The sequence below is a fragment of the Pavona decussata genome, unplaced genomic scaffold (genome assembly GCF_977016875.1).
Source record: "Pavona decussata unplaced genomic scaffold, jaPavDecu1.1 SCAFFOLD_114, whole genome shotgun sequence".
NCBI classification, from domain to species: Eukaryota; Metazoa; Cnidaria; class Anthozoa; order Scleractinia; family Agariciidae; genus Pavona; species Pavona decussata.
Window position 1 is genome coordinate 7,112,849 of NW_028145528.1, and position 14,622 is coordinate 7,127,470.

Sequence of the window (14,622 nt, forward strand, 5' to 3'; positions counted from 1 at the left end):
GCCTAATACCGAGGCCCGTATAGCCTGCGAGCAAGCTCTCTTGGGGGTGTGGGCGCTCCTTTTCCCCTCCCCGCCCCTCCTCTTCCCCGAGAGCTTGCTCGCAGGCTAAGGCCTGTATGGTCGAGGCGCCGAGATTTCGTGTTACGAGCAAAAAGTCAAGCGTTCGGCTGTTACAAACCGCTTGACTAAATTTAGCCACAGGAGAGGGTTCCAAGGAGAGAATCTCAAAAAGTAAAAAGTAAGGGGATAGGAAACGGAGGGTAAATCAGTAAGCTAAGGGACAAACACAGTTGATAATGGAGGGGTGGGGGGGGGGGGTATTCCCGTATTGAAGTGACGGGGGTGGTCATCATACTTTTAGTGGTTCAAAATCGTGGTTTGGTATCGTCGTAGGGTACCAAGATCTAAAATGACTTCCGTCAGAGGTATGGTGGTACTTTTTAGGGTATTGAACCGAAAATAGGAGAAAGTAATGGAAGGCATTCAAAGGAATAGCCTTTATTGGTATTAAAAATCGTCAAAGTGCATGTTAGTGTATTGGTTAAGAGTTGGAACCTCTTAGGGGTAAAAAATTTGTTCGGACCACGCCCACAATTCTGTATACCTTTTTGGGTGTTCTTTTCAAATGTTCCCACGATCACCCCCGTCGCTTTTATATGGGAATCCTCCCCACCCTCCAGGAGTTGAAAATTAGGACAGCAGTAAACAAAAAAACTTTTTTTTTATTGTAATCAGTACTTTTAAATGCCATGTGTCCCACATCTTGGCAAGAAAAGGGGTAAAGTAGAAGGGATAACTAGATTTAGTAGTTAGCAACGATCCCAGACACTAGATCTTAGACGGGTATACAAGATTGTTAACAAAGACCCTAAACAAAAATAACAAGAATCTGCATCAAACAGAACAAAAGCAAACATCTCTACATTTATGATGGAGGCAGAAACTAAAGGGAAAAGTTTAAGGAAGATTGTTTCAATAGTTGGTGGTACCTCTTTCTTTGTTTGAGAAGTTTATATGATATGCAAATGTTATTAATAATTATTATTAACAACTCCCAACCCCAAATTTCCAGTCAGTGAGTGCTTTGTTTTCCTTGGTCCCTTTTTTTATATGTAAGACAACTACAAGATGTCTAATTTGAATAATAATAATAATAATAATAATAATAATAATAATAATAATAATAATAATAATAATAATAATGATAATAATAATTTGAATAAATTTGTCTAATGGATTTGTCTAATTGGAGGATGATTTGCCAAAATTGTGGCTTAGTTCAATTTGGCAGTTTAATTTTTTTAATTCAATTTTTTCCAAACTGAAGAGCCATGTGCTATTATTTCTGCATTATAACTTGTAGGCAGTACAAGAACATTTTAATGAGTTTGTTGTAGTACATGATGATACACACCACACAACATCAAAAAGTAATCAAATTTAGAAATGATCCATATTCCAGGATGGGAAGAAAATTAGCAAGTAATGGTATGGCTTTCTCAGTGGATTTCACCATGTCAAATAATTACTGGCATTACACTATTGTGTACGGTCAGGTAGGTTTCAATTTTAGGCTTAACTGATCGACAGCGGTAGAGACCAACTTGGGCAACCAGTGTTACAATAATTATTTTTGGGTGATGAAAAATATTTGCCTGTTATTAGTGTATTTGTTGCATATACAGTCGAACTTCCGCAAACCGACACCTCTGGTAAGCAGACACTTGGTCATGTTCTCAAGTCAGCTTAACATACAAACACTACACTTTTAACTTCCCATAAGCAGACACTTTTCTTGATCTTGATGGGTTTTTGCACGTAAAGTTTTGTTAAGTAGCATTTAAACTGAAATGCTTTAATGCATCATTGTTAGTGTTACAGTTGTTGTTGTTGTTGTTGTTGGGTGTTTCCGTTTAATGGGATGCAAGAGAGGTATGGGAGATATCAGATGGCATGTTACATGAATGCAAGTTTGACTAGGTGTGACGCAGCCTTAAAAAAATAATGGTGGAGTACAAAATTACCATATATTAAATAAAAAGGAGCTAATAAACTTCTCAAAACTGTACCACTGTTGCATTATTGTTATCATCATTCTCTGTTTACCTAGTCTCTGTTTTTATAAGGCATGAGATCGACAAATTATAGCACTGCAAACAAAGGAGACAGACAGTTTTCAAATAGAGTAATTTCTTTTTCATTCAATTCAATTTCTTTTTGAGAAGACACATGGGGGAGTTAGTCTTCAGAATTTTTGGTGGGGCTGTGAAGCTCAGTTCTCCAAACCCTGACCCTATTTCAGACCTAAAAATGCAAGTTTCTGGAACACTTTTTCTGACCTGCCCTTTAAATTTCATACCCATTTTTAGACCTGGTTTCTAGAATACATACCCATTTCTATAAAATCCATACTCCTTTTCTGACTTTCAGACCAAATAGTTAAAATCTAAATTCTATTTCAGACCAAAAAAGGCTAAAAAATCATACCCTTTGGCACCACATATAACTACATGTGATTCTTTATAGTTTATAGCTTATATAGAGGAGTACCCCCCCCCCCCCCACCTCCTGGGAGAAGGCACCATGAAACCAGCATGCAGTCTTTTAAAATAATGGGTAATCTGTATTGGTATTTTAATAAAGGCTTTTAAAAAACATCAGAGCGTTTTTCATTCTTCCATTCCGTTGGGAAAAAAAACAACTGCCGAGGCTTGCTCTGACAAATGCACATGTATTTTTGCCAAGAACAGACTTTGTGGACTTACTTTACATATCAACCAGGGGCATTTGATTAGCCTCTTACCACTGTTTGCACAGGATATAGTCATTACAAATCTCAAATCTCTAAAAGAACCCACAACACATTCTGTCAAACATTATCCAAAATGAGACTGCTAATATCTGCATGGAGAAGATCATGGAACACAATTCATACAATATAGTGAATCTTCTAAAGTTGGGCATTCTGTCCCACACTTCAATACAATCCCAACTGGTGAGTGAAATAATCAGTTTACTTTAATTTTTGTAGCTATTCCTACGGCCATATTTGGCGCGGCCCTCTTCCCTCAGCAAGACCCCAAATAACTCCCATGGACCTTTCTCGGGGGTATCCCAAACAAAAGGATACATAACGGACATCATCAATGACCCGGTCCCTATTACGATGCTGATGACCATGAACATGCACCCTAGAGCCTAATCTTCGAATTTGTGCCTCTATGCTTTTACAGCCCGCAAAACGTGTGAAATTAAATTGAATCTGCGACCCTTGCGCTCTGGGATTTTCTAACACAGGAAGGTTTAATTTCTTTCTTTCTCCTTCCACTTTTTTGATTTCTTCATCTGAAGCTGGGATTAATTCTAAACGAGGAAGAAAATGGCTGAAAGATATCACTGGGGCATCGTAATCTCTAATCACAAATTCCTCGCTCAGTTTAGCAAAATACTGAGCAACTGTTCCTTGAAGTGATGGCCACTTACACATATGATTGTCCATCCAAATCTTATTTGACAATGCTGCATCTTCTGTGTCCCTTCCCACATATAAAGAGTTCTCCAAGTCATCTTCAGGTTTTGCGTACCATGAAAATATTGGCACAATCCAGGCTGAGGTACTGTCGCAACACTGCACTTTTATTGGTCTGGTTTTAACATCTATTGTATCACAGAGCCCCCTAATGGCATGGAATTTTGCAATGGAATTCTCATGAAGGTAACCCCCTTCCATTTGGCGAAGCCAAAGTTCGTGATTTCCTGAAAATTAAATAAAACTGTGTGTGAACCAGTGATTAAACAAGTGCAAAGATACTGTATCCTCTAGCTACACAAGTTGTTTATCAGAAAAATAAAAACAGTTGACATTACATATTAATGCAACAGTCATCAGACTGGGCTCAACTATTGCGCTTTGAAAATAACTACTGTATTTAGGAAGTGTAGATGTGTTATTTTCATTTTTGTGCTTTTTGTTTGTTCATGTGTGTTTCAGTTTGGTTTGGTTTGGTTTTGGTTTGGTTTTTGAGCTCTATTTTAATCAATCATTTAGCCTGAAACCAATAAAACAATGGGCATGTAACTCAGTAGCTTATACTGTTTTCTTACACTTTCAGTCTGTTCCAGAGATATAATTAGGACAAGCTGTCTACCAGTTACTACACTATTTTATTTGCCTTTCTAGACTGGTTTGACAAATTTGCAAATTTGGCATACATGTATGCATAAAAGTATACTAAACATCTTGGTACTTGTTTTCAAGAAAGACTAGACTTACAAGAATTATGATAGGTTATTTCATATATTCACCCTAAATCGTACAATTCCTGGCTGGACATATAACATCAGGCCCTGGCCGACGAAAACAAAATGACTTACACCCGCCAGCCTCAAACAATACTTAGACATGACCAAGATTTCCAGTACTGTAGACTAGCTTCACGAGAGCAAAAGAATTAGATATAGTCATACTTGTATCAATAATTATTGGCACTTTCTTTAAGTTACAAGTTGCACTCTGCTGCACCTTTTATCACATAAATGACTTCTTCAACAAATGTAGAGTGGGAAAGTTAACTTCCCAGTGGGCAAGTTTGTTGTGGGTAAGCTGGCAATAATATTGTGGGTGAGTTTCAGTACTCCTGGCATCTAGAGGTATTCCATGCACATTATGTGGGCAAATACGAGATGCAGAGCCTGTATTCACAAGATGACTATAACATGACCAAATCCACTGTATTCTAAGCTCTAAACTCCAAGAAATGGATTATGATTACTGGTCAGATGAATAATTGGGACAAGTCTTTTTTACAGGTCACATTCCATCGCTCACAAGTCAATGACGTCACTGTTGTACTGGCCCCAGTTGTTCAAAGGCCAGATAACTTTATCCACTGGATAAGGCACTATTCGGGGTCTAAAATGTACTTCACGTTCAACGTTGTCCAAGGTTTTCGTACACTCCCAAACTTAACTGTGGTTAGAGTGTGCATATTCGCTTGTTCAAGAGGAAATACCGAAATCTTTTCCCAGATTGAAACTGTCGGATAGTGACTTATCCACAGGATAAAGTTATCCGGCCTTTGAACAACTGGTGCCTGGTATATAACCAAGAGGGTCAGTGTGCCCTAAGGTCTGAACTGGCTTTTTAGTATAGGGTTACGGCTAGGAGGCCCTGTTTAGCTTGTTTTTTGCAATTACCACAGAGACCTGTAGTTGTGACCTGTGACCTGTAAAAGAAACCTGCCGGAATGGACAGGAATGATTGCACCTTACAAACGCCACTCAGCCACCCTCCAGGACCCTCCAGAGAATTTTGCACTGATGGTCAATTATTGAAGTTCTAAGCTTAAGTGAAACAGTACCTGGTACGTAGCACACTTTGTGAAACTTTTCAGTGAGTGACGTGAGAACGGTTTTCAGCAGAGACATATTGTCAGTCACATCCCCGGCCACAATAAGCACATCGTTTTGGTAATCAGTTGCCGACCAACTTTCCACCAAACGACGATTTTCCGGTATGTCAACGTGAATATCAGATATAGCGAAGATCCGTGACATTCTTGATGTTAAAGAGCACACGCTTTGCCTTGATTTAAGCAACATTTAAAATGAAAGCATCAATTCGTTGCAATGTCGCAGCGAAGCAAGCATACTTCCGCATCAAACTGGCCGCCATTTTGAAGACATCGACTCTTCCCCAGACCCTTCTCAGACAGCGATTGCGTTTTCTTTCTTCCTTCCTTCCTTTCTTCCTTCCTTCTTTGTTTCTTTCTTTCTTTTTTCTTTGCTTCGTTCTTTTTTCTTTTCTGTATTCTTTCCGTCTTTTCCCCGTTTCTTACTGCCTTTCTAGTGTTATGTAGAATAATACCATGTCAAGTAAACAACTCGGTAACACTGATTTCAGTCTTTCTTGATTGATTGCCTGACTGACTGACTGACTGACTGACTGACTGACTGACCGACCGATTGATTGATTGATTGATTGATTGATTGATTAATTGATTCATTCATTCATTCATTCATTCATTCATTCATTCATTCATTCATTCATTCTCACAAAAACTTCGTAGTAGCCGATAGAATGAGAACAGTTTTGTTTTCTGTTTTGTTTGTTTTTGTGTGTTGTTTTTGTTGTTGTTGTTGTTGTTGTTGTTTTGTGTAGTTTTCGCTGAACGTATCACATGGATGTAAATTTGGCAGTCCTTGCAGCGTAGTAACGATTAAGATCAGATCGAGGCAAATTTTCTCCACCATGCCTTCACGACTCTGCAAGAACTAAGACGTGCGGAGAGAAATGACCCTCCCGCACCCTTTTCTTCGAATGAGATGTTCATCTGTTGATTATCTGTTAATCATTAGTGATGTTAATTCATTGTGTCACGGCCAAAACAATTAGCCGTGAAAATACCATGCTGGGCATCGATTCGCACCAGCTCAACAATCTTCATAGCTTTAAAGAGAGGCTTTAGAACAACCTGATCCAACTCATACCAGCAGGACCGTTCTTCACGGTTGTAAGATACTCCTTGCAGTGTATTTAGAGATAGGAATTTTCCCGATAGCACGGAGTATAATTTGCCAGAACCCGGCGACAGACTACTAGACAAACTCGCAGTCTGATTGGCTTCCCGAGAACTACACTTTCAAACCAACAACCTTGAAATAGACCATTTTTATCGAATTTCTTTGTTGGATAGATCGGTTACTGACTCTTGCTTAACCACTCCGACAGTTGGCCCAGGGTTTCACTCCAGGCCAACTATCATCCGATAAAAACCTCGTGTTTGCCGCATTTATTGCTTTCCCCCAAGATTTTATCCAATAATGAAAATTTGTCGGTAAGCGGATTGACTTATTTGTTTGAGTAATAACACCCTTACTGTTGTTTTGAATCCAAAAAGTTAATCTTCTTCTGTGGTGACATTCTAAGGCAGTAGTCCCCGGCGGATGAACGTTTAGTTCACATGAAAATCGAGGCAATAGTGGGGCAGTTAAACTGGCATTGCAGTTTCAACGGTCGGTCAGTCCCTGACAAAACTCATGGCTAACAGCGCTAGTAAAAGCCAATAAACCTCAGAATACTCAAAGAAAACCTTTTCTATGTCCAATTTGCTTCAGCCCGATATAATTTGATATTTTAACTGCCAGAGATAAATTTCAGTTTTCGTCTATTTTTCAGTACTGACATCAGGCTTTTGAATCTTTGCTGACTAAGGACGAAAATCCTCATGTCTGAGCATTCACTGAATGTAAAGTAAATTGGATCGGACTCCACTCTCGGTTCTAGCTGCTTTTCTTCAGAAGTAAAACCAACATACGATTCGTCCAAGTTCTAACGGCTTGAGAACTTTTGATATGGGAAGGGTTTAAAGACGTTTAACGAATACTTAGAATGAAAAAACAATTCCACTTTTTCTATTTTTTGTATTAACTCGTTGATCGGTTTTGAAGATTTCTTGCCAAAGTAAACTGCGAGCTCCCGGTTGCTTAGCGTGTCAGGTTTTCAATCCTTTATTATTAGATAAGTCATTTAACGCCACTCATAAGCGCCATTTAGAGAGTAAATGGTAACATTAGGGGTGATATTGCGTATCAAAGTAAAATAATAAAAAGTTAATGAGGTTACAGAAACCTTTTGTTTCCTATGCTCTTTATTAACATGAAAATCATGCGAATCCTAAAAGCCTATTGTTCCAGTGCGATTCTTCATTATCGCAGAGAACGATTCTAAACTGACAGCAAGCTTTGTCTTTTTCTTCTTTCTCAGCGCATTCTTTCAAGACCGCTCCCGTTGCCAGAGACTTCTTTTCAAAGCCGTAATTGCTTTTAATTCTTTATTATGTGGCTTCTGGCTGGCGAATTAAAGCTTTTAACGCGGAATTCGCTGTTTGCTCCAACCGGAAAAAGTTCTTAATTTAATACTTTAAGACTCACACAGCACTTAATTAATTTCCTAGTCAGCTAACTTGTTTAGAGCGCCAGCGAGAAGAGTTCATTTCAATCTAAAATTAAATCTATTGGCAATAGTATGATACAATGTGACACACACAAACAGGCTCAACATATGTATGCCATGTATAATTTCTCTGCTTACAAAAGTTTCCTTTATAATACACAGGACATAATTTCGTATTTACAATTTCATGGTTAAACCTTTTTTACGCTCCCAGTGTGGAGTGGCTAAATTCAATGCATCCAATTCCCCTTCATGTTATTTGATTCTGAAATTTATCTTTCCTGCCGACGGAAGGATTACCCTTGATTTTTCAGTCTTGGTAAATAAAGAAATCGGGTAAATATCTGTTCATAACGTAATTATATACACTAATACCTGGTGCCGATCCTTGTTTACAATATCCTTACAACCGCTAACTGCCTGCGGCGCAAGCTATTAATCTTTGTGAGCAGATTTTCCGAAATTAACGCACTTGAAAAAACTCATGAAAGTTGCATGAAAACCAATGTACAGGTTTTTCAGTCAATTTGTTCGCAATCATGTAATTTCATGAAGAATCGAAGTGTTCTCTAATTCAACTCCTTCATTCTCTTGTACAATTTACGTACACTTGGACGATCCGAGAACTGCGCTTTGGTGGGGAGTTCTCGCGGTAACTTCTTGCTTTTGTTCCTGTGTTTTTCATCGAGCTTTGTTTTAACTTGAGCTGGGACGATCCATCTTCTGCTTTCTCCACTTTATTCTTCTGTTTTGAAACCAAACTTTAACCTGTGTTTCAGTAAGATTGAGCGAAGCTGCGAGGTAATGCCTTTCTGCTCCAACCATGTATTGCTGTCGGTCAAATTCCTTCTCCAGTCGCTCTAGTTGTTCAGGTGTGAAAATTGTGCGAATTCTTTTCGGCTTTCCTTGCTTGAAATTCCACGCTTTATTTTCTTCGTGGTGAACAACTGAAAGAAGCGCTTCTCCATCTGCAACAACGAAATAAAACCATGCCCGCAAATTAGCATCACTAAACTGATACGAAATGATAATCTTCATTCCTTTTTATTTTTCGTTGATTTCTAATGCGGACCTTATCGCTCGAACAAAACCATCTTTTAATCTTTCAAATATAATTAAGACTTAAGTAAGAGGGTTGTACTGGTTTGAAAAATTAAAAAACTTAATTAGTCCGGCTTTACATGATGAGAGCTTTATATTATTGAATGAGACGCAATTTGTAAGAAGCAATTAAAAGGGATTTCGCATGGGAAATGCGTATGAAGGAAATTGCCTGATTTCTAAAAAAAATTTTAGTATTTTTCCTTTCAATTGAACTATTTCAGCTTTTTATTCCTTAAGCTAAAAAAGATACATTGTTTCAAATACTGATGTAAAATAATAAAAAAAAGTGTTACAAAATGTCTATAATTTTTAAAATCTGAGTCGTGAATTTAATTTCCAAAACTACTGTGGTTACAATCAAAATTCGAAGCTGAGTTAATTTTTTCAGTTCCCAAGGCACGCTTTTTTACGTAATAGACTTTAAAAACTGGATATTCGATTACTGCCACAAAAAAAAATTTAAAAGCCATAAACACATATTTAAAAGTAAATGGTGAGTAATTTAGCGTGCGCACGAAAAACTCCGAATCTAAAAATCAGTTAAATATCATTTAGAAGCATTAAACGTAAGGGAAACCTTGATGCATCCTGTGTTCTAGACATAAGACGAAGCTGTAATCCTCATAACATATATAACAGTTTTGAACTAAAGGGATGAATAGGTGAGAGAAGATAGTAATCATAAGAAAACAGTCTGACTCAAGTAGGGTGTGATGACTCGACTCCAAAGTGTGATATCTAGCTTATTGCACGGCTTACCTTTTTGCAAGGCGCTACACGTAGTTCTCGCAAAGGCGCTGGCTGTCAATGGACGATGATAAGGATGAAATCTCTCTATAGAAACGTGGGACGTGTAAGGAGAAAACTTTGGAACGCTCAAGCTGCTTTCGGTGGACGAGGTTTTAGATGCGTTCGTATCTTCTTCACTTCTCGTCTTTCCTGTTTGTTCTTCGGAGCGAGACAGAATCGATGAAATCGTGAATGATGATATTCCGGGTTGGCTAGGGCTTGAAGGTGCTCTGTTGCTAACTGATTGAAGAGTTGACGCTACGGCCGTGTTTCTGAGAGCAATACAGTACGGCGACGAGCATGTGAAATATGGACACACATACGGACTGGTAAATGCCTGCATGGTTCGTTAAACTCTCTGAAAACCAGCACGCAGATTCCACTTAGGTTTTCAGAATTTTTTTTTCATAAGAATTCGTAGTGTAATCTTAACACTTGTGAGAGTCGCAGCTGAATGAGTTCGATAGTTCGTTTGCGGCACATTATATAGTAGCCTTTTATGATACACACAGCCGGCCGACGAAATTGGCAACTATTGGCTGCTAATTTCCTAATGGCTGTTGCTAAACGATGGATGGTACTCAAAACTATGCTGTTTTCTCATTAGCCCATTGGTAAAATTGATTAGAGGGATCCATACAATACATAATCGAAAGGACCGACTTATTAGTATCTTCACAATAAACAAACAAATTGTTCGCGTATCTCTTTAACTCAAACATTAACCTATAATTTTGCGCGACAAGCGAGTTTGCCTTAATGACTTAAATTGGCCAGATTAGACCATGATAGGGAATAAATAAAGCCTGCAAATTTAATATAAGTTTTCGAGAAGGATAAATTAACGAGGATTTTCATTCCTGAGAAAATTTTGATTTTGCCCCTTCGCAGGCCTATTTTTGCTTGTAAAGTGAAATATTTTTTTTCAACAAAAGGCCAAGATCTGTAACAATGTCCGTTGAAAAGCTTTTGCCAGTGAAATGTACTGTCGCAGTTCGCCATGTGGTCGCGAGAGAGCGAAATTGGTATTGTTCGTGAGCCTATTGTATCACTAGAGTTAATTAATACTTTTGTAGCGGGCAATAATACGCGATATTCACTTCCTTCTCCAATGGAGAGAAACACGCTAAGAGATTTTATTTGATATTCATTTCTATTCAAGCCAAACACCTGTTTGGCAAATTTACATTCATTAAGTTGGTCGTATTCGATACAACAGGCAATTTGCTCACAGGAAAGCTTTTTAATTCATCAATTATCTTATCACATTTAATGAGCAAAAGATATTCCCGAGTTTGTTCCCTTAAAATTAACTCGACCAAAGAAAATTAGCGTGAGCTGATGTGGGTTTCAAAGGCAATTAATTCACTGAAAAACAATTAAAAGCAAGGAGGAGATTTATTCTGTGTGTCAGCTATCCTATCTGGCTCGCTTTATCGGGAAGACGTCTGCTTCATTCTGAATACTACCACAAACTCATCGCTGCGCGAAACATATGCCTTTCACGTGCGTGAAACATGTCTCCGCGAGAAGTGCTTTTCGAAGGCCCTAAATTCAATATCTATCTGGCCTTCTGTGTATATTTAGATTCAATTAAGTCGGTTTAATGAGTTCCTCTTAGCCTAATATCAGTAATTTTCCATCCATTTCGTCATTTTAGTGTTTCAAATAAGGAATATTCTTTTGAGTAAGCAATAAAGGAAGGTTAATCTAGATCGAGATCATCTTTACCGCGTCGCTAACTCCGTTTTATTAGTCTAATCAAGTTTAGCGGTAATGGATTATCGGGGATTTCTAAGATCTACAAACAAATCTCGCAACAATATAATCTATTCTCTTAGTTCTACAACAGGAGAACCACGAAAGATCGCCATTTGAAATAAAAATTTTCAAATTTCTTCTATCACGGAAGATTCAAACTCATTTTTTTTTTTTTTTTTGGAAAAATACAAAAACTGGCCTTTTTGCCCCACCCACAAATTTTCGGTTTAATTCCGAACGAGCGTTTCTTTTATCGATGACCACAATAATTCTGATAATTCCACTGATATCAAAGCCATTCGCAATTTAAACTAAGCATTACAATTCTTTTTCTGGGGTATCTGTGTATTTTGTTTTAAATTTCATTGCTATATAATCGTGAAGACTCAATTGCTCGACTAATGTGCAATATAATTTGATTAATGGCGACGAAGACTCGCTAAATATGAAGCTAGACCAAACTTCTAGGCGAGGGCTTCTGTGTTAATGATCAAGAGAAAGAAAAAAAAAACCTAGTTGTGATTTCCAAAGAATGGCAGGGTTTTTTTTATGTCAGCAGATAACTCAGGAAAACCTCAATGACATTTATATCATCTTTAATCGAGGTAGCTCCGTAAGTGATACAAAGAGAAATATTGATAACAATATCAAAGAAATGCTTTGACAATGGCTTGATAAACGTCTCCCGGGATTGCGATGAAATCTTCACTTTTAGAACGAAAAATGACACCAAAACTTGTAGTTATTCCGGCCTTTTTTAGTTCAAAGGTTACCAGCTTACAGACTGAATCTAACATATCGTCTTCTATTACCATGATAAACCATCTGGGAATCTTTCGTCTCAGTGGTTTTTCTGTTTGCGTCTTAGCTTTTTATTCAATTTAGGCCGCTAAGGTAGTTTTTCAAGATCAAGCGATTATCATGGTATTGAGGTGGAACGCTAATTATAACACTAATGCTGCGTATACTACAATAATTAAGCAGAGTTTTGAAATCTTGTTTTGAAATGATATCTGTGTTTAGGCTGCCAGGTTTAATTTTTCTTGTTATTGGTTTTTTAATTCAATAAGCAGTATATGTCAAAAAGAGCTTGTTTGTATTGTTAGGTCATCTACGGTTTCAATCGAATTTCATTTTTGGGTCAAAAAATGGAATGGCTGATAATTTACTTTTTCAATAAGTTTTGTGATTATTAAGTGCGATCCTTTGACAAGTTTCTTTTTTGCTTTCACGGTTATATGAAAGATGATTAAGTTATATCCTTGCCAAGATTCTATTCATGTTTGCTGTTCAAATAGTCTTTTGTGTGACAAATAATGTGAAGGATTTGAAGATTTGATTTGAAAATAAAGACGGAGAAACAGATGTCAAAGCCGAGAAATTTCAGATTCGTGATTGAAAAGGCCGGAACTTGTCAAGGGTCCCTTCCTTTTAAACATCATCCGGTTTAAATAAGCATTGCGTTAGGACCTTAAGCGAACATTGAACAGGAGACAAAACCTCGGGTTGCAATTTGGTTTCGATGTTAGCAGGTGATGAGGATTCCGCCCGCCTCTTTCTATGCTCCCTGTTAAACTAATTTAGCTTGAGAACAAGGACAGTTAATTGTATTGGAAAATCATTACGTCGTAACAAGAAAATTCACTAATTGGGTTTTGTTTTGATTGTCAGTAGAGGGTAAAATGTGAAAGATACAGCAACTTTTGTTGCAGTATGGCATGATCTGTTGGGATCTTTGTGAAATATTATGAATCCTTAAACCATTCGCTTGATCCGCAGATCACTTATACAGCAAATTATTTCTTTAAGGACAGCTTTAGCATATATCATTTAAGGTATGCATATCGATTGAGCCGAAAAATACCGAAACATCTGACTTTTGGAGTTTACAAGACGGAACCGTTGCGCTGAAAGCGAATTAATTCTCTGGCGAGACAGAACGTTCTCTGTGACCGACATAAGGAGCGATCTATAAAAAATTGCTTGTTGAATAAACTGATTCCGTTAAAAATGCCGCTGTTGAAATGAATGAGAGAGTTGTGTTTTATATATATTTTTTTTACTTTGTGTACTTATCCGGATTGTCTTAAAAATTTCCCTTTCTTTACTCGTTATAACGCTATACAAAGATACTGTATAACTGCCTGAGTTTTTTTTATTGATTTGCGCAGTCGAATCTTTAACCAAATGTTTCCTTTATGAAAATATTTCTGTTACAACAAATTAACGTTTCCATAATCTAGGCTTTGTCTCTTGTTACGCAGGCGCCAATCAAGATGGCTGCCAATTTTTACGGTCTCTTACTTTTGAAGCTACTTTTTGATGTTCTCTCTTATTCACATCGATGTGCTCAGTGTTATGGTAACTCGGAGAGAACTTTCGCTACTGGATTCACCGAACTTCCACCAACAAATCCAGTCCAAATTGCTTGTGGGGATCCAAAGCCAAAGTCAACACCATCGGCCGGTGTTAAACTGGAGAAAGCATGGTCATGTCTGTCTATGCCTGTCTCTTAATTCCTTACCAGCCTGTCATGGCTGATGTTACGATATATGTAATCATCGAAAGAAATCCCGGCCCCGTTACTGTCGACAACGGGATTCAAACTCGCAAAAGTGAACTCCCTCGTGATTCACCGTCCGAGCAAATGGACAAATGTTACTTCAGGAGAGAACTGTCGAGGTTTCCGCGCCCCACAGGAAATACGTCCCTCTTAAATTCATCAACTTAAATTAATCGGTATTTTAACTGAAACCGGGGAAAGCGTGCCGGGAGGCACAAGGTTGAAACACAGCCTAACTTGATTATTACTGTAGCACAAGGAAGACGTTTCAAGGGATCACAAGAATCTAAAATCAATGCAAGGTCCCAATTCCGCGCTCTAACGTTACTGCATCTCCAGACAGGCGATTTGTGGTTCCTAACTGTTTACTTTTGAATATTTATAACCTTTTAAAATTAAAGAATGGATTCAGGGCTTCGACTGCGCTTAAAATAGACCCGATGGAGGGGGA

At 37.9% G+C, this 14,622-nt stretch overlaps 2 protein-coding genes across 2 annotated transcripts; both read right to left on the bottom strand.

Moving 5' to 3' along the window:
• Nucleotides 1–2,168: 2,168 nt before the first annotated feature.
• Nucleotides 2,169–5,694, bottom strand: LOC146470546 (uncharacterized). The gene is made up of 2 exons (XM_085122652.1): nucleotides 5,361–5,694; nucleotides 2,169–3,756 (listed from the first exon to the last, which is right to left on the bottom strand). Exons 1-2 carry the CDS (start codon nucleotides 5,599–5,601, stop codon nucleotides 3,038–3,040), a joined length of 960 nt encoding a protein of 319 aa, XP_084978778.1. The 5' UTR covers nucleotides 5,602–5,694; the 3' UTR covers nucleotides 2,169–3,037.
• Nucleotides 5,695–7,505: 1,811 nt separating this feature from the next.
• On the bottom strand, nucleotides 7,506–10,502 carry LOC146470547 (uncharacterized). The gene is made up of 2 exons (XM_085122031.1): nucleotides 9,818–10,502; nucleotides 7,506–8,922 (listed from the first exon to the last, which is right to left on the bottom strand). The coding sequence occupies exons 1-2, from the start codon at nucleotides 10,188–10,190 to the stop codon at nucleotides 8,651–8,653; spliced, it is 645 nt and encodes a 214-aa protein (XP_084978157.1). The 5' UTR covers nucleotides 10,191–10,502; the 3' UTR covers nucleotides 7,506–8,650.
• Nucleotides 10,503–14,622: the final 4,120 nt, after the last annotated feature.